Source organism: Spea bombifrons, chromosome 1 (genome assembly GCF_027358695.1).
Source record: "Spea bombifrons isolate aSpeBom1 chromosome 1, aSpeBom1.2.pri, whole genome shotgun sequence".
NCBI classification, from domain to species: Eukaryota; Metazoa; Chordata; class Amphibia; order Anura; family Pelobatidae; genus Spea; species Spea bombifrons.
Genome location: NC_071087.1, coordinates 82939093 through 82954279, shown reverse-complemented (window position 1 = coordinate 82954279; position 15187 = coordinate 82939093). Strand labels below are relative to the sequence as shown.

Sequence of the window (15187 nt, the reverse complement as noted above, 5' to 3'; positions counted from 1 at the left end):
TTGTGGAGATGTAACACAGGCTCTGACAGATGCCCATTGTTTATGTGAGTAATTAGTGTACCTTTTCACGTCTAGGCTCTGCATGTCAGAGTTATAGATTGATTAATAGAAAGCTGCTATCTCTGGAGACCAGGCCACTATAAAAATACACAGGCTTATTATATATAATTATGGAGACATTCCCTCTGAGTAACCGTGTACATCCAAGTGTAAATTGTCACGAGAACAGTAGCAGCGTTTGGATAAATATCCGTGCGTAAGGCTGGCCAATTGCAATGAAATGTAGGGGCACATGGTAGCTCAGTGTTTTCCTGTTTGATAGTGTGAGATTTGATAATGCGCGATGGTAATATGCCCTGTACACATGCTCAGTTTTCAGGGGACACTGGTGATCGGATGAAGGACCAGTATGGGCTGTTTTGCAGTCAGCACGGCAAGGCGATTAGTTATTACAAAGAACTCCTGCGAGAAAGCAAAAAGTTTCAAAACCTTGTCAAGGTGAGTGGAGACTTCCAGATAAAAACTTAAAAACATGAAGGGTAGTCATGGAAACCTCATCAACCCTTGTTTTGTATTATGTGAAAAGATTGTTTTGCAGTGTACTTTATCCAGTATGAATGAAAGTGTTGAGTATTTACTGAAAATAGCTCAATGGATTTGAGCAACCGGGAGTTGTTCATTGATTCCTACAGCGGAGACAGGACTTCAGGACAGGACGTTAGATACGGATCACGTTTTTTATGGTTATTGGTACCTGGGTGTAGTATTCCCCCATTAAAACACACACAAACTTGTTCCAGCCCCCACTCACTCTACCATCGTACATTTACGCATACACATACTATCTTCCCTCCTTTCCCTCGCACCTCTAACCCTAGGCTCACCACTGACACCATGCTCCAACACACAGTGATGCTGACATATACTCAGCGACATATTTAACTTCATGCTGACCTAGGCCAGCAGCCCTGTCCTCGGTTGGTGTCTTACCGAGTTAAAAGGCACGGAGCACCAGATATGGTGTCATATCCCGTCACTCTGTTTCTTAAAGGCACACATTGCCTTCTAATGTAGTTTGCGGGTGTTGCGTTGGGTCTGCATAACCTCCATAGTGTAAATGGGCCAGTTGGGGGGATCAATAATCTCCTTTGTAACTGACTGATTGAGGAGCGGGCCACAGTGAGGGCTGATCACCCCAAGAGCAGGGGGACTGCTACCCCACTGGACCTAGGCCAGGAAACGTTGCTGCATACACTGACACGCATAAACATGCTGAGACACACACTGACATGCATACTCGTACAAACACTATATGCTCATATGAGAGCTCCATCATACGGAAACACATCCTCACTCTAACACTATACACATACACACAGAAACTCACTCTCTGCCAACGCTGTAGCTTACACAGCTGTCTCTCTCTTTTACTTCACGTGAAGCCTGTCTCTACTGGAGTATCCAAGTTGCCATGCTATTATCGTGGGGTCACGGGGTGCTTTACGTGGCCCTTCTGAGAGTCTTGGTAACCGGGTGCCAAGCACCCCTTTGTGCAGCAGTGGCCTTTGGCAACCGGAAGGAACAGCCTCACTTGAAATATTTCTTCAACCAATGACTTTGGTTCATTTTAAACTGAGAAACTATTTAGGGATTAAAAGTTATCACATTTTACTAAAGAATACAGTGACTGAAAAATAAAAATGACAGTTCCACTGTCAGATTTGAGTCCAATAATCATAAGATGTTGGCATGATTTTGTGGTAGAGTGTTATAGATAAGGATATGCTGAATAAGATATAGACCATGATGAAAGTTATACTTGTGTTTGGCAAGAGTAGGTTCCTGTGAATAAACGTTTTATTTTTTATTTTTAACTTGTATGGTTTCTTCTCTAGAAAATAAGCAATTCGTCTATTGTGAGGCGTCTGGGAGTTCAGGAGTGCTTACTTCTGGTAACTCAGAGAATTACAAAGTATCCAGTTCTTGTAGAACGCATCATCCAAAATACTGAAGGTATGATATTTTTACTGAACTATATGACGTTAAATGTGAAGTGAGCATTATGCACATAAAAGTAATTGCAGGGCTAAAACCAAACACTCTGAGCCCTGACAGGTGCAGTTAAAAGATGGACTGTTTCATCTCCTCAGCCGTGGGCCAGTTCAAGCAGATCTGTCACAGTTCAGAATCCGTCATTTTACAGTCCTGTATAAGATTAATTTTGTCAGTTTGAAGATGTGAGTCCCCATATAACCAAACAATGACATAATTGGGCCTTAGAGCACCGGGAATGGTTGGAAGTGAAGTAGTGGGCGAGCAGCGGAAGGATGTTGTGTATGGGATTGGTACTTATGTATTCTTTGCTGTAGTTCCATTTTCTTATGCCACTCAAGGTGTTACAGATGAGTCAAGAGCTAGGCAATGTGGTTGTTTAGAATGATTATGGAGTAAAGGTGACAGTTATCAGTTACTGAGAAGATGAACAATTGTGTGTAAAATGTCTGTGTCATTGTTGCTGACAATGTCTTAAAAGGGTGTAGTGTAGATATAAATTTGTTGACACTTGAAAGCTGTTTGTAAAGTACACTAATTAGAGTGATCACTGCAAATTAATTATCAGGATTCATTTACAAAGATGACTCCTTGCATAAAAGTTAATCCTTAAATCCTTAAATCCAAGGTGTGTCTTTTCACCCTCATGGAATTCTTGGGTATTCCCTGTATCCAATTTGTTTTTACAATAGACCCCCCCCCCCAACAGTCGTCTTCTTGGCATTCAACCATAGGTTGTCCCCAGGAACATCTGTTCAGTTATATGATTAAATACCAAAACTATTATTAAAATAATGTTGCTTCACTAGACTTTGAATTTTTCAGAGGGGACAGAGGATCATGAGGCCTTGACCCAGGCACTTGCCCTGATCAAAGAGGTCATCAATGAAGTAGATGTACGGGTCCACGAGAGTGAGAAGGGCCAACGTTTGAGAGAAATCGTGGCCAGGATGGAGCTGAAATCTTCCGGGAAACTGAAGACTGGGACATTTAGGAAACAAGATATGATGCGTAGACAGCTGCTTCATGATGGAATGCTCTACTGGAAGACTGCATCCGGACGCCTGAAAGGTAGGGGGGCTTATATGTCAAGTCTGATAACAACTATATTCAGTTCAACAATGCATACTAGTTGTAGACAGTATGTGTGAATGTACACACACATTCACACACGGTTTACATAGACATTATTCTTCAGTATGTGTGTGTGTGTGTGTGTGTGTGTGTGTGTGTGTGTACATATGTATACACACAATATATATATTGTTTAACCTTTTGATCATTTTTTCATAAAATACACTGCTTTCGTGGATATCAAACAATTGCATTAATCCAAAAAACATATGCCTGTGTGTGTATATATGTATGTATGTATGTATATATATAATATATATATTACGCATGCATAAAATTTATTTCTGTCTGACGGTTTCTTAACATTGTGGCCCTGATTGTTTTCTGTCTTTAGATATTCTTGCAGTTTTGCTGACAGATGTCTTGCTTCTTCTACAAGAGAAGGATCAAAAATATTCATTTTCATCTTTGGTGAGTAGAAATTACAGAATGCTGGTTTACATATAAAAACAATTGCAGATTGAAACCGGTAAATGCGCTTAGTCAGCGGAACATTGCATTGTCTGGTATGGTAATTGGTCCACTTCTACCACTGCAAAAGATCCCTAAATTATATTTTTATTTCCATAACCTTATAATGCCCTTGTTATATATTTTTTCCAAATAGGATTCAAAACCTCCTGTCATTTCACTGCAAAAGCTTATTGTCCGAGAAGTGGCTAACGAAGAAAAGGCCATGTTCCTGATAAGCGCTTCACTGCCGGGTCCAGAAATGTATGAAATTCACACCAGCTCAAAAGAAGAAAGGAACTCATGGATGGCACTAATCCGTGGAGCAGTGGAAAGGTAGAGTAACCGACCAGTTTCAGCAGCGTTATAGTTTAGGTGCAGTGGGTTTGTCTAAAGTCCTCATTCCAACCTGGCAAAATTAGTTTTTGGGTCTAAACAGATATTCAAAATATATCAAATAGAAATGTACAAATTGGCAGAGAACACCACATCATAAGCTTCTGTAGACTTTAGTAGTTAATATTATGGTCTCTAAAACATATTTGGGCAGGGTTACAGAACTTTTAACGTTTCAGACTTTTGTTGGTCTGTGTTCATTTGTGGTTTAACTATACAAAGTATATTATTCGCAATGTATTTTGTCCTTACAGTTGTCCAGAAGCGATCTTCCCAGAGGCCGATGATGAAAAAAGAGTTGCTTCTGAACGTGCAGCTAAAATAAAGGAATTCCAAGGTACATCTTGCAGCTGTTTTGTTGCTAGTTAAGGATATATCTGCTTTTAGTAGAGATGGTGGGAGCAGTAGGCAGGCACTGACTCCTAAAAACAGTGGCATTTAACACTTGTCATAGATCTTGATTTCGATATTGGTTAAGGGGACATTCCAGCCATGCGTTTGATGGTCTTGTTTAACTTTTCTTGGTATCCCTTTTGCAGATGCATGGCAGGGTGGGTGGTCTGCAGAATCTACCCATGTTACTTTTCCCCTTTCCCTAATCCCCAGCTAAATCCCATGCATGACGTGTTCGGCTGGCTCTGCCAGCACTGTGGGCTGGGGTCTGTTCTCACCGGAAAGCTGAGTCTAATGGCAAACTTTTTTCGGTCATGCAGAGCGTCTTCACAGGAAGGACGGAGCCATCATGGAGGCTCTTCAGGAGAAACTGCAGATCTGCATGGATATGTCCGATCTGTACAGCTTTGATGATTCTTCTCAAACTACCAGACTTAGACTGCTTGTTGGAACCGACAATGGAGAGAACCTCCAAGGGGAACATATCCTCCAGTCTGCTATCAGTGAAGGTATGATCTTTCATCTATAACTACTGATCTCTCTCTTATTGTTAAGGAACCTTTCAGCTGCCAGGACAAAGTTCTCTTTGAAATGTTTACCTTTCTTCACAATGAAGACAGACACGTTGTAATATTGCTATTGCCGTGTAGGTCACACACAGGTATTATGCAATATATACCTGTTCTTAATTCCATTACTACAGTATCACTATGGGGGATAGTTAGCAAAGGAGGGGTTGGCAGGAGAGTTAGTTCAAAATACAGTCGCCAAGGGTCAACCTGGTGAGTTGCTACTTCGGTATAGGCTGCACCATCCTTCCTAATGCATAGGTTAATCAGTGAGGTACCTGAAGAGCACTCCGTAACTTAATTATGCATTATACAGGGCCAGCCAAGGTCTTCTTGAAATTCTCTATAATTACACAACGGTCAAATGGCTGTGAATAGTAAACTGTTTTGCACGACTAAGTGAGAGAAAAATAAGTGGTAACCTAAATAAATAAAATAAAAAACATTTTATGAGAATACTTATGAGAATAATAAAATTATGCATCTGAAGTCTTTTTTTCTTAAATGTCTATATTTGCTATTAAAAGTAAATTCATCCCTGTGACGCTTAGAATATGTAAAAACATTGGTGTTACACGGATTACTTACCAAAATGTTTTAGGGGTTTGCGCTATAAACGATGAGTAGAAGTGGAATATTTCTTGTCCCGTGTTCATACGTCATGAAAGGCTTACCTCTGTTACATTTCTACCGTATGCATGGCCAATATGACTCTGCGCAGCACATTATTATTATTATTATCTTTTATTTATATAGCCCCAACAGTTTACGCAGCACTTCATACAATACACATATTCAAGGGGTATGACAAGATGAGAATTGACGGATTAAGACAAACCTATACATTAGGTGGAGAGAGCCCTGCTCTCAAGCTTACAATCTTGAGGGAATGGGGTGACAAACATAAGGCACAGAGACAGAGTGAGAGGTGGTGTGTTGGTTGTGACGGGGATGTTCTAGCAGCTAAGATGGTGCGGCTTCCCTGAAGAAGTGAGTTTTTAGATGTTTCTTGAATGTTGGCAGCGAGGGTGAATGCTGAAGGTTCGGTGGAAGTAGTTTCCAGAGATTTGGGGCAGCCCGAGAAAAAATCTTGTGGACGGGAAAACCTTTAAAGAAATCTCACTGTGTTCAGAGACAACTCAACCCCTCTTGTAGGAAAAGCTCCCTTTGGCTGGGTCTTCATAAGGCATAATGAAATGTCCAGTTTAGTGAATACACCCCAGAGTAAACTTAGCAAATTATTGCTCATAGGACTTTGTACTCATCTTTTATTGGTTTTAGGATAAATCCGCTCCCCAGGAAGATATTTACGTACTAAAAAAATGTTTTGACAATTTTTGTAGTAGACCGTAATTCTCCAACATCCACAATCTTGTTTTTGCAGCGGAGAGAATTCAGTGCCTACTCCTCTCCCCAACCTCCCCCCAGAGTCCTCATGAAGAAGCAAACTTGGGGAATTCCGCTCACCTGAGGAGATCAGAGACATTTGGAGGTTATGAAAGTAATGCCAATCACACAAACAAATGTGAGACTGTGTGCCAGTATTGAATGATAAGGGAGTGCTCGGAGAAATGCAAGTCAGTACAGGATCTGCACATTAAGGCTAGATAATGCTTGGAGAAGTTTGCTGAAAACTGAAAGAAAACACTTTAGTATGCATGTAACCTGGAGCCATACATTCTATTTACTGAATACCGCCACTGTAGAATAATGCATACTTAAATACTTACCAGAGGCAGAAGATACTGCTCTACTACAGTCGTTGTCCTAAGTGGTCTGACTGTTCTTGGAGCTGACCGGCTGCTTGAAGCCAGTGTATTTTTACGTTTAGTGGAGCACTTCTTGCATACACTCCAAATGTGCTTTACTGCATGTAGTTTGGTCCATGACTTTACTAAATTTTTAAAACCATAAAAAAACACAGAAAATGCAGCCCTGGTACAGCAACTGCCCTCCTCCTCCTCACTGACCCAACATTTGTTGCCACTCATTGGCTGCTTAAAGAAGTCAAGCAGTGACAGGATAAGGCTCAGGTTGAAATTGGTGGAATTCTTTGCCCTCTGTCCACCCTGGGGTCCGAATGGATCCTCAACCTCAGCGTTAGCTGAGCCGACTAGAAGCAAGTATATATCATGTGCCAAACACTTCTCCTGCACTGCAAATAGCTGGAGCTGGGGAAAAGTATATATCTGAGAGGATTCTGCATTAAAATTTAAATGGGCCATGCGGCTATTATATGCATTAAAGCTAGAAGAAGAAAAGCCATAGGGTACATTGGCCATTGGTCTTTATCTGCAGGCAAACTTGAGGTTTCTGTCCTTTTAGAACTAGTTTAGCTCGCAGTATGGTGTCCATATAGTTCTTGCTGAGCATAATACAGTATAAAATTTACAGTTTGTGTGCCTGTTTTCATTCGATAACATTAAATATCACAATGTTGACCCTATGTTTTTTTTTTTTCTCCAGCCGGTAGCTTTAAACAAAAAGGCCGCGATCGTCGTACTACATCGACCAATTCAGAAACTCCACATCAGGATACTGAGCAGAATGAGGTGAGCGTTCACTACTTCACAGATCATTCAGGCATCTATGTACATAGAAATAATGAATAATGCATTGCCAAAGAGTGTCTCTTGTGCTTCTTCTTTTTAACCGCATGTTTTTATTCTACAGCATTCAGTATCAAGATTGGATAATAATAGCTCTCCAACAAACCAGGATCCGGAGGTAAAGAAAGATTGCACTTTCTTCTTTAGCATAATAAGTAAATGTAATAAAATAGTGGCCAGTGCCCACATTGTAGTAAGTACTTCCCCACACACAGCAATCCCACTGGCACCGGCACGCCTTGGGTTAAGAGTAAAATGTGTTAAGCTGTTAACCATCACATCAGATTCACTTGTATTTTATAAAGAATAATATGCAAAACTGAGCAACTTACCTTGGACTGCGGAACTTGGATTTCTTTTTGACATTGCCCACGTTAACCTGTCCATGGCAATACTGTCCATCGTCCATAGAGGGCAGATGGAAGGAACAGTGGAGAAATTAACAAGTAGTAGAAATTTATATCGAACACACGCAGTGCTGGATCCACTGTTTGAGATAAATCTATAAAGTAGTTGAATAGCAATTCAAGTGTGAATTTCCATTTAAAAAACATGATATATTGACCTGTGTAAAATGTATTGCTGGTTTTATCTCCATTTTTCCATTGCGGTCTATGAGGATTACTAAGTAAAGCAAAAGTTGGCAGGATAGTTGTGATTTCAACTCCCTTGATGAATATGCATCTTGGGAAGAATAGCAGAGCTGACCCTGCATAATACATATTTCAATCAATGTGGCGTCTTTCAGGAGAGCTAGTGGATTTAACCCCTTTGCTACAGAAGACTTACCAGGCATCTCATCAGAAGATGTCCCTAGAAGACTAATGACCTAGCTGTGGCGATCGCATGCGCCATAGGCAACTTCAGGGACAGTTTACCTTTTTTCAGTCCATACACTCATGTGGGGGACCAGCCTGGACCCTCCATGAGAGCAATCATGCAGGGGTTAAATATCTCCCATCACAGTCAATGCTGTGCTCCTATGGAAATAGGGTCAAAGGTGCTGTCAATCGCTGTAAAAAAAAGTTTCTCCTTGGCAGTCAGCACCTGCTAAACAGAAACAGGTTCTTTCCCATTTCTATGTGTATAATGAGTGTACTCATCTTCACATCTAGGTTTATTATGCACCCAGTATATCATGGTGTACATCTGCCACTTAAGCAGATGTTTAGTTTTTCACCAGAATTTTCAGCTTTTTTAATATTTTCATTCATGCGGTAAAAGAGAAAGTTGATTTCAAATTGAAGACGATAGCGATCCATCAAAGTGCATACTGGAGTGTGTGTATATATAATTTATTCATATTATAATCTATCTTCTCAGCTGATTTCCAAGATACAGACCCTTCTACAGCTTCTGTATAGCCTGCAGGTAAGCGATACTGGCCTGACTCCTTTCTCTGGTCATACAATAGATCCCAGTACTACCTAGATCCCTCTCATTTATAGATCTATCTATCTATATATATCTATATATATATATATATATATATATATATATATATATATATAATATTTTAGAGTTTAACAGTATTGGTGCCTGTATCCTCATGTTCCTTCTCACAGGCAACAGGCCTCTCTCATTCCATATACTCCTACATTTCTTCCTCTCCTAAATTGTTTCTCCGGCTCTTTTCCCCGGCTCCTATTTCAGTTGCATCCCAACTGTTTATTTCGATAGCCCCATCTCACCCCTTAATGCCCAGCGCAATCCCTTTACAGTGTGATTGATCGTTCGATGTGGGCCTTTCACATTTTCTTTTGCAGGCAGTGATGTTGCAGCAGGATAGCTACATCGAGGTGCAGAAGGAGAGAGAGAAGCAGTTTCGGCAGATGTCTTCAAGGGGGAACTGGCTTCTGGAGCAGGAGAAACAGAGGAATTTCGAGAAGCAGAGAGAGGAGTTTGCCAACGTGCAGAAGCTACAGGAACAGCTAAGGCTGGAGAAGCAACGCTGGGAACGCGAGCGGGAAAAGCAGCTAAGAGAAACGGATGCTACGGAGGCCCGGCTGAAGAAGTGGGAAGAGGTGTCCAGACTCGAGAAACAGAGGCTCGATCATGAGCGGGAGGAACTGGATTCTCAGAGGCAGGCCTATCAGCACGACCTTGAAAGGCTGCGCGAGGCACAGAGGGCAGTGGAAAAAGATCGGGAGCGCTTAGAGCAACTGAAGAAGAACAAAAAGCCGAGTATCGTAGCTGGAGTGTTTTCTCCTGACCTGGTGCAGGTAACAGTGGTACGGACGTTTTGAATATTTTGAATGCAATCTTGTGGTCTTGTTACAATGACTTTGCTGCAAATACGCATTTTAACAATGATAAAACACTCCCAACTGACGCAATTAAGAGGAGTAATTTCCAACTAACACTGTACAATAGTTGGTCGCGTCACCCACTGACCAAATACTATCTAAATTGGCAAACGTTCATAAATATAATTTAAATTACTTTAGAACTTCCCAAACACAAACGGTTGAAAAATGACGTATCTTCCCTACAACATACAATAAATCATAATTGTATGCACATAGTCATTCACTATCTGGTCTTATTCAAAAGCACTTTATCTTGCTCACATTGTGCGATGTACTGTATGAAGGTGTCTGTATGATCTCTATCCACTACATCTGATCTGACACACCATATATAACCGTCCCCCAATATTACTCGGCATCAGTGCTTACCCATTGTATAAAACAGATTCTGAGCTTAAACACTTGAGGCTTAGCTGACCACAATACTATATAGCATATAGTATTGTTTGTTAGGACTTTGGACCCATTGTATGTTATCAGATTTCCATCCCAATTGCTGGAAACATATCACAATAACAAAGGGGTGAGATTTGATGGATAAGCATATGCTTTAGTGCTACTTGATTAGAAAAGGTTGAGAAAACATCCTTATACAAGGTGACATTCTAAGTGAACTGCAACATAGATCTTCTCTCCAAGACATATATTTTCCATTGCAGCACAGAACTGCTTACAGTCTCGCAGTTTAGGATGTGACACAACCTCGCATATGAGATAGATCACAAATATGTATGACAAAACACTTTTTCATTCATGTTTTTCTCTTTCAGGGACTTGCCCATTCCTCGAGTTTTAACAGAGAAGGGATGGTGAACCTTGAAGCACCTGGACAACTAGTTATGAAGCCCACTTCCAAAACCACCTCATCCATGTCTGCAGCTGACTACTTGGAGAGGCCGGAGGTGACACGCAGGGACAGCAGCTCTGCGGATAGCCGTCCAGCACTGAAGAACGATGTTCCTATTCATCTCCTCAGTGCAACTAATCAGATCCAGAAGCAAACGTCACTGACCAAGCAGCAGATTCCCACTAAGCTGGCAGCTTTGACCAAAGAAAGCAGGGAGAAAAGTGGTAGAGGGAAAGCCTCACACAGAACCGAGAGTTCCGGTATGAAATGAATGAGCCGCATTATCTCTTAAATGTAAACGATTGCCTATTAAAGCACTCACAGCATACTTTAATGTGTACTCTTCGTCGGTGGGGCTTCACAGGGGCACTGGAGGGTCCCTACCCTGGTTTTGTGTGTAACTGAGATTGGCCTTTAGAATGTATAGATAATGTAGTAAGATTACTTTCAGCAAATTTTGATAAATCTAGCCTTAACAGGACCACATCAGCCCTTCTTGCAGAAAAGCTTTACTAGGAATATGCTTTGTGTACGTATAAATTTATGATGATAATGTTTGGCATGTTTTTATGCTTGTTTTAGATCCAACTATACCCTCTGGTCAAGTACAGAGTACATAGAGCACGCTCTGCATGTCTAGTCTTTATAGTGGAATATTCAATGACACCCCTACTATAGAACAATGTATATTTACATACATTATTATATATATATATATATATATATATATATATATATATATATATATATATAATAACTTGGACCTTTGTGGTTGCAAAACCTGCAATTTAATAAAAGGTCTACTCCTGCCCCAGGTAACCTTTACCAGTAAGGTCACATTTTATTTGAGTAGCTCCACCTTTGGGATTGTTAATCTGGAGCATTAGGATACAGAGCTGTGTGAAATGATGACAGATGAGTTTTCGTGTTCGTATTCCTTTTTAGGTTTGTTTGTTTTTTATTTCTATATGATTAGACATGTTCAACTAATTTATTTGAAATGTTCAGTGAGTAGATGTGAATGCAGGTGAATATGCTGAGTGAAAAACTGGAGACCTGCTGTAGGCTTTTTTTTCCTTTTGTTTCTTGAGCTGTAGAACTATGTACTCTTATTTAGGAAAATGTAAGTAAAGAATAAAAACATTCTTTTATTCCAGTCTATTGCAAGATATTGTTAAAACAAAAAGTGTGCGTTTATGCATTTCGTGCATAGGGTGTTGTTTGTGCTATTGACTTGAGGGGTTGATTTAATAGAGCAAACATCTTGAGTTCTTGAATATATATCTCTTCCAGGCTCAGTGGATCACAGATCATTTCCGTCTAGGTTTTCAGGAAAGGAAGAGACCTCAGCGTGGAACAGAAGGTCTGCCAGCCCAAGCCAGCTGAGTAATTCGGTAGCCTTCTTCCAGCAAGGTGAGTTTATTATCCAACAAAGTGAACATTGTTCGCTTATAGCACTCTATTACCTGGAGGAAACTAAAGGCTGAAATCCGAAGCTGTGACTTTTGGTGTTTTTTCATTATAAACGTTTTCATTGAGACAAATATAAAATATGATATAGAACAAAATATCTGTGTGCCCTTTATAATTAATACGAGCGCACTGGTAAGGGCTGTGAAAACTTGACACACAATATTTAAGATGGTGTTTTTCCATGATGGTGTGCTTTGTTAGGCCCGTCTGTGTCTTGGATGGCATGATTATAAAAACCATCAAGTCAACTGTGATAATATCCCGTCAATATAAGTGAAGCAAAGATGGAGCTTTGTGCTCCATGGGGCTTGGCACAATGACGCTCCCTTTTCTTTAGGGGTGGCTGGGGTTGTTTCCTGGATAAGATGTTAATGTGAAACAGGTCTGGTAAAAGCTTTTTGAATGAAATCAGGTAGGGTTCTTCTATGTCTATTAACTGCAGCTATGTTTAATACTTTTCTGGCTGCACTCACAAGTATAACAGAAAGAATTGGGGTACTCCATTTTCTTATCATTTTCTTTATTTTTTCATCTACAGACCCCTCAGGGCAGACTGACTCCGTCCCTGAAACAACCTCTTATCCAACAAGCTTATACCGGCAAAGCAGTTCCCACCAACTGCAGACGGCTCCGGCCCCCTTCCTTGCACCACCTGCCGAGGATGAAACAAACAAAGAAGATGTTATCTTTTTCTAGGCAGGTAGACAACACGCTGATAGCTTTCCCAGCTCCAGGGCTCTGACAAACCATGTTGGATAAAAGCCGCTACAGCTAAGGCCTTCGTCATACATCCCTGGCATCTGGTTGGAGATCTTTACCAACTCGTGTTGTGATGAGCAAACTGTGAATTGTTATATGGGGACATCCTGTCTGTGTCAGCTACACAAAGGGAAACGCGCAAAGTTTTGTTAAATCGAGAGAGAACGATGTGTCACATGTGAATCTTTCATGTTTAGGTAACAATCACACATGTTCTTAGCTTTTAGAGTATTTTTTATTATTTTAGAATGGCAGGGCTGTTTTATTCACGGTATTGTAGCCTGCTAGGATCAGTAGTCTGTGTCCATTCTAGGAGACATAATCTGTGGAGCAGGACCTTCTAACGTTGACTGTGTACAAGTTTTATCATTTTAACCAGAGACACCTGGAACTAAATACAGAGCTCTTAACTGATTTGTTGACCAGATACAAGTTTCTCCTCATCCACACGAAGTAGTGAACGCATAAATGAAATGTACAAAGAACTGTATTATTTACTGGTGCCCTACAAAGTAAAAAAAGCCTTAATTCACCTATTCAAAAACACGGTATACTCTTCTGCTCCATTCAGAACATGGCAGGACCATAAGCAGAACCAGTTGCGATAAGTAGGGTACGTTGTTATTTTAATATACTGAACTGTAATATACGTTCTAGCTGGCAGCGAATGTTTTAATTTTACCTACACCTTGGACCAAACCAAGATAATGTTTGTAATATGTTTAACAGGTTACAGTAATATGGTGTGGTGTGTGTGTGTGTGTATATATAAATGTCTGTGTATTCACATACATACATAGAACTATGCACGCACACCTACACAGACCCTTCACGGCATAATACATTATATGTGTGTGTGTGTGTGTAATTATATATATATATATATATATATATATATATATATATTACACACACACACAATTTATGTATTATGACCTAAAGGGTCTTTGTAGTGAAAATACATATATTGTAATATTTTTTGTGATTTGATGACATACTCTTGTATCTTATATATATAATCTCCGTAGTTGAATATTTTCTTTTGCCCACTCGCCTTTGCAGTATTCTAGAAGTGTGCAAAGAGGCCAGGAATTCTCCTTGCCTGATAACAAACATGGCTGTGTTGAAGCTGACATCTCCAAAACTGTGACCTGTTTACAGCCCTCGAGTGCTTCACTCATACTTTGAATTTGCACCAAATCTAACATACACATTTATTACTTGAAACAATCTGTGTATCTTTTATTCAGCCCTGGGTCACACTTTTTTCGCCTGTTAAACTTGTCACTGACATTGAGCCTATACAATTGAATTGACATGTTTGTTTTATTGTCCTTCCTGCCATATCAGTAAAACACATTGGTTTATTAAGTTTATTAATGCAGGATTATGTAGTGCCATGGCTTTTTATATATATGTATAATCCATGTTTTCTAACTATATATGAATTTATTTTTTACATTTATAATAAGCTAGCACTTTAGAAGGGAATTGAAGAGCACAATCCATGTGTATCGCTATTGCTACTCCTTACTACTTTATTCATTCTGTGATGTTGTGTGTTAAATTGTGGCTAAACAATTGATAACAGATCACAGATGTTTAGTTTTTCCATTTACCCCTTTCAAATATTTGTGGAAAGGTTTTGAAACGCATATAAAAATGGCTTAAATGAAGTGTTCTTTTAAACTGGGAGGCTGGCCTCCCGCACTTAGCCTGTTAGCTATCTACTTTAAAAATGTTTAGCTCCCCAAAATATACAGCAGCATGATGTCCTTGAGACTCTTTGTCCTTTGAGTTCAGGACAAGTCATACACTACTGAGATTCGATTTGAAAAAGCTATTTGAGTAAAATATTGTCCCCAGCAAAGCCAAATAAAATGCCATGAGCCACTGATCACCAGAGATTGCAGCGGGACAAAAAAATGCCTTCACGTTTTTCCCTGTCTTTGTTCATTTATCTCATGGACTACAGGAAATCTTTTTTGTTTTGCTCAAATGTGGCAAAAGCTACTTTTTTTTTTTTTTTTTTTTTTTTTGTAGTAATATGGATTATGATTTTTCCCTCACAGCATCAAGGGTTGGGATTATATTCGAGGGTTACCAGAATCGTCTATTGCTATTATGGTAGTACCATAATGCATTTAAGGAATAATATTTTCCTAGGATGTGTTTATCACAAAATGCTTGGGGTTA

The 15187-nt window shown here is 39.9% G+C and overlaps 1 protein-coding gene across 1 annotated transcript in view; it reads left to right on the top strand.

The window, feature by feature from the left end:
- The window catches only part of ARHGEF18 (Rho/Rac guanine nucleotide exchange factor 18), a 91227-nt gene extending 78138 nt beyond the window's left edge, over positions 1–13089 (top strand). The window contains 15 exon segments of the mRNA XM_053468926.1: positions 373–498; positions 1896–2013; positions 2878–3123; positions 3521–3597; positions 3794–3972; positions 4287–4369; positions 4746–4934; positions 6379–6519; positions 7461–7546; positions 7668–7721; positions 8927–8974; positions 9370–9825; positions 10683–11019; positions 12053–12172; positions 12771–13089. Of these exon segments, the coding sequence (XP_053324901.1) occupies positions 373–498; positions 1896–2013; positions 2878–3123; positions 3521–3597; positions 3794–3972; positions 4287–4369; positions 4746–4934; positions 6379–6519; positions 7461–7546; positions 7668–7721; positions 8927–8974; positions 9370–9825; positions 10683–11019; positions 12053–12172; positions 12771–12928 (2418 nt within the window). The 3' untranslated portion in view covers positions 12929–13089.
- Positions 13090–15187: the final 2098 nt, after the last annotated feature.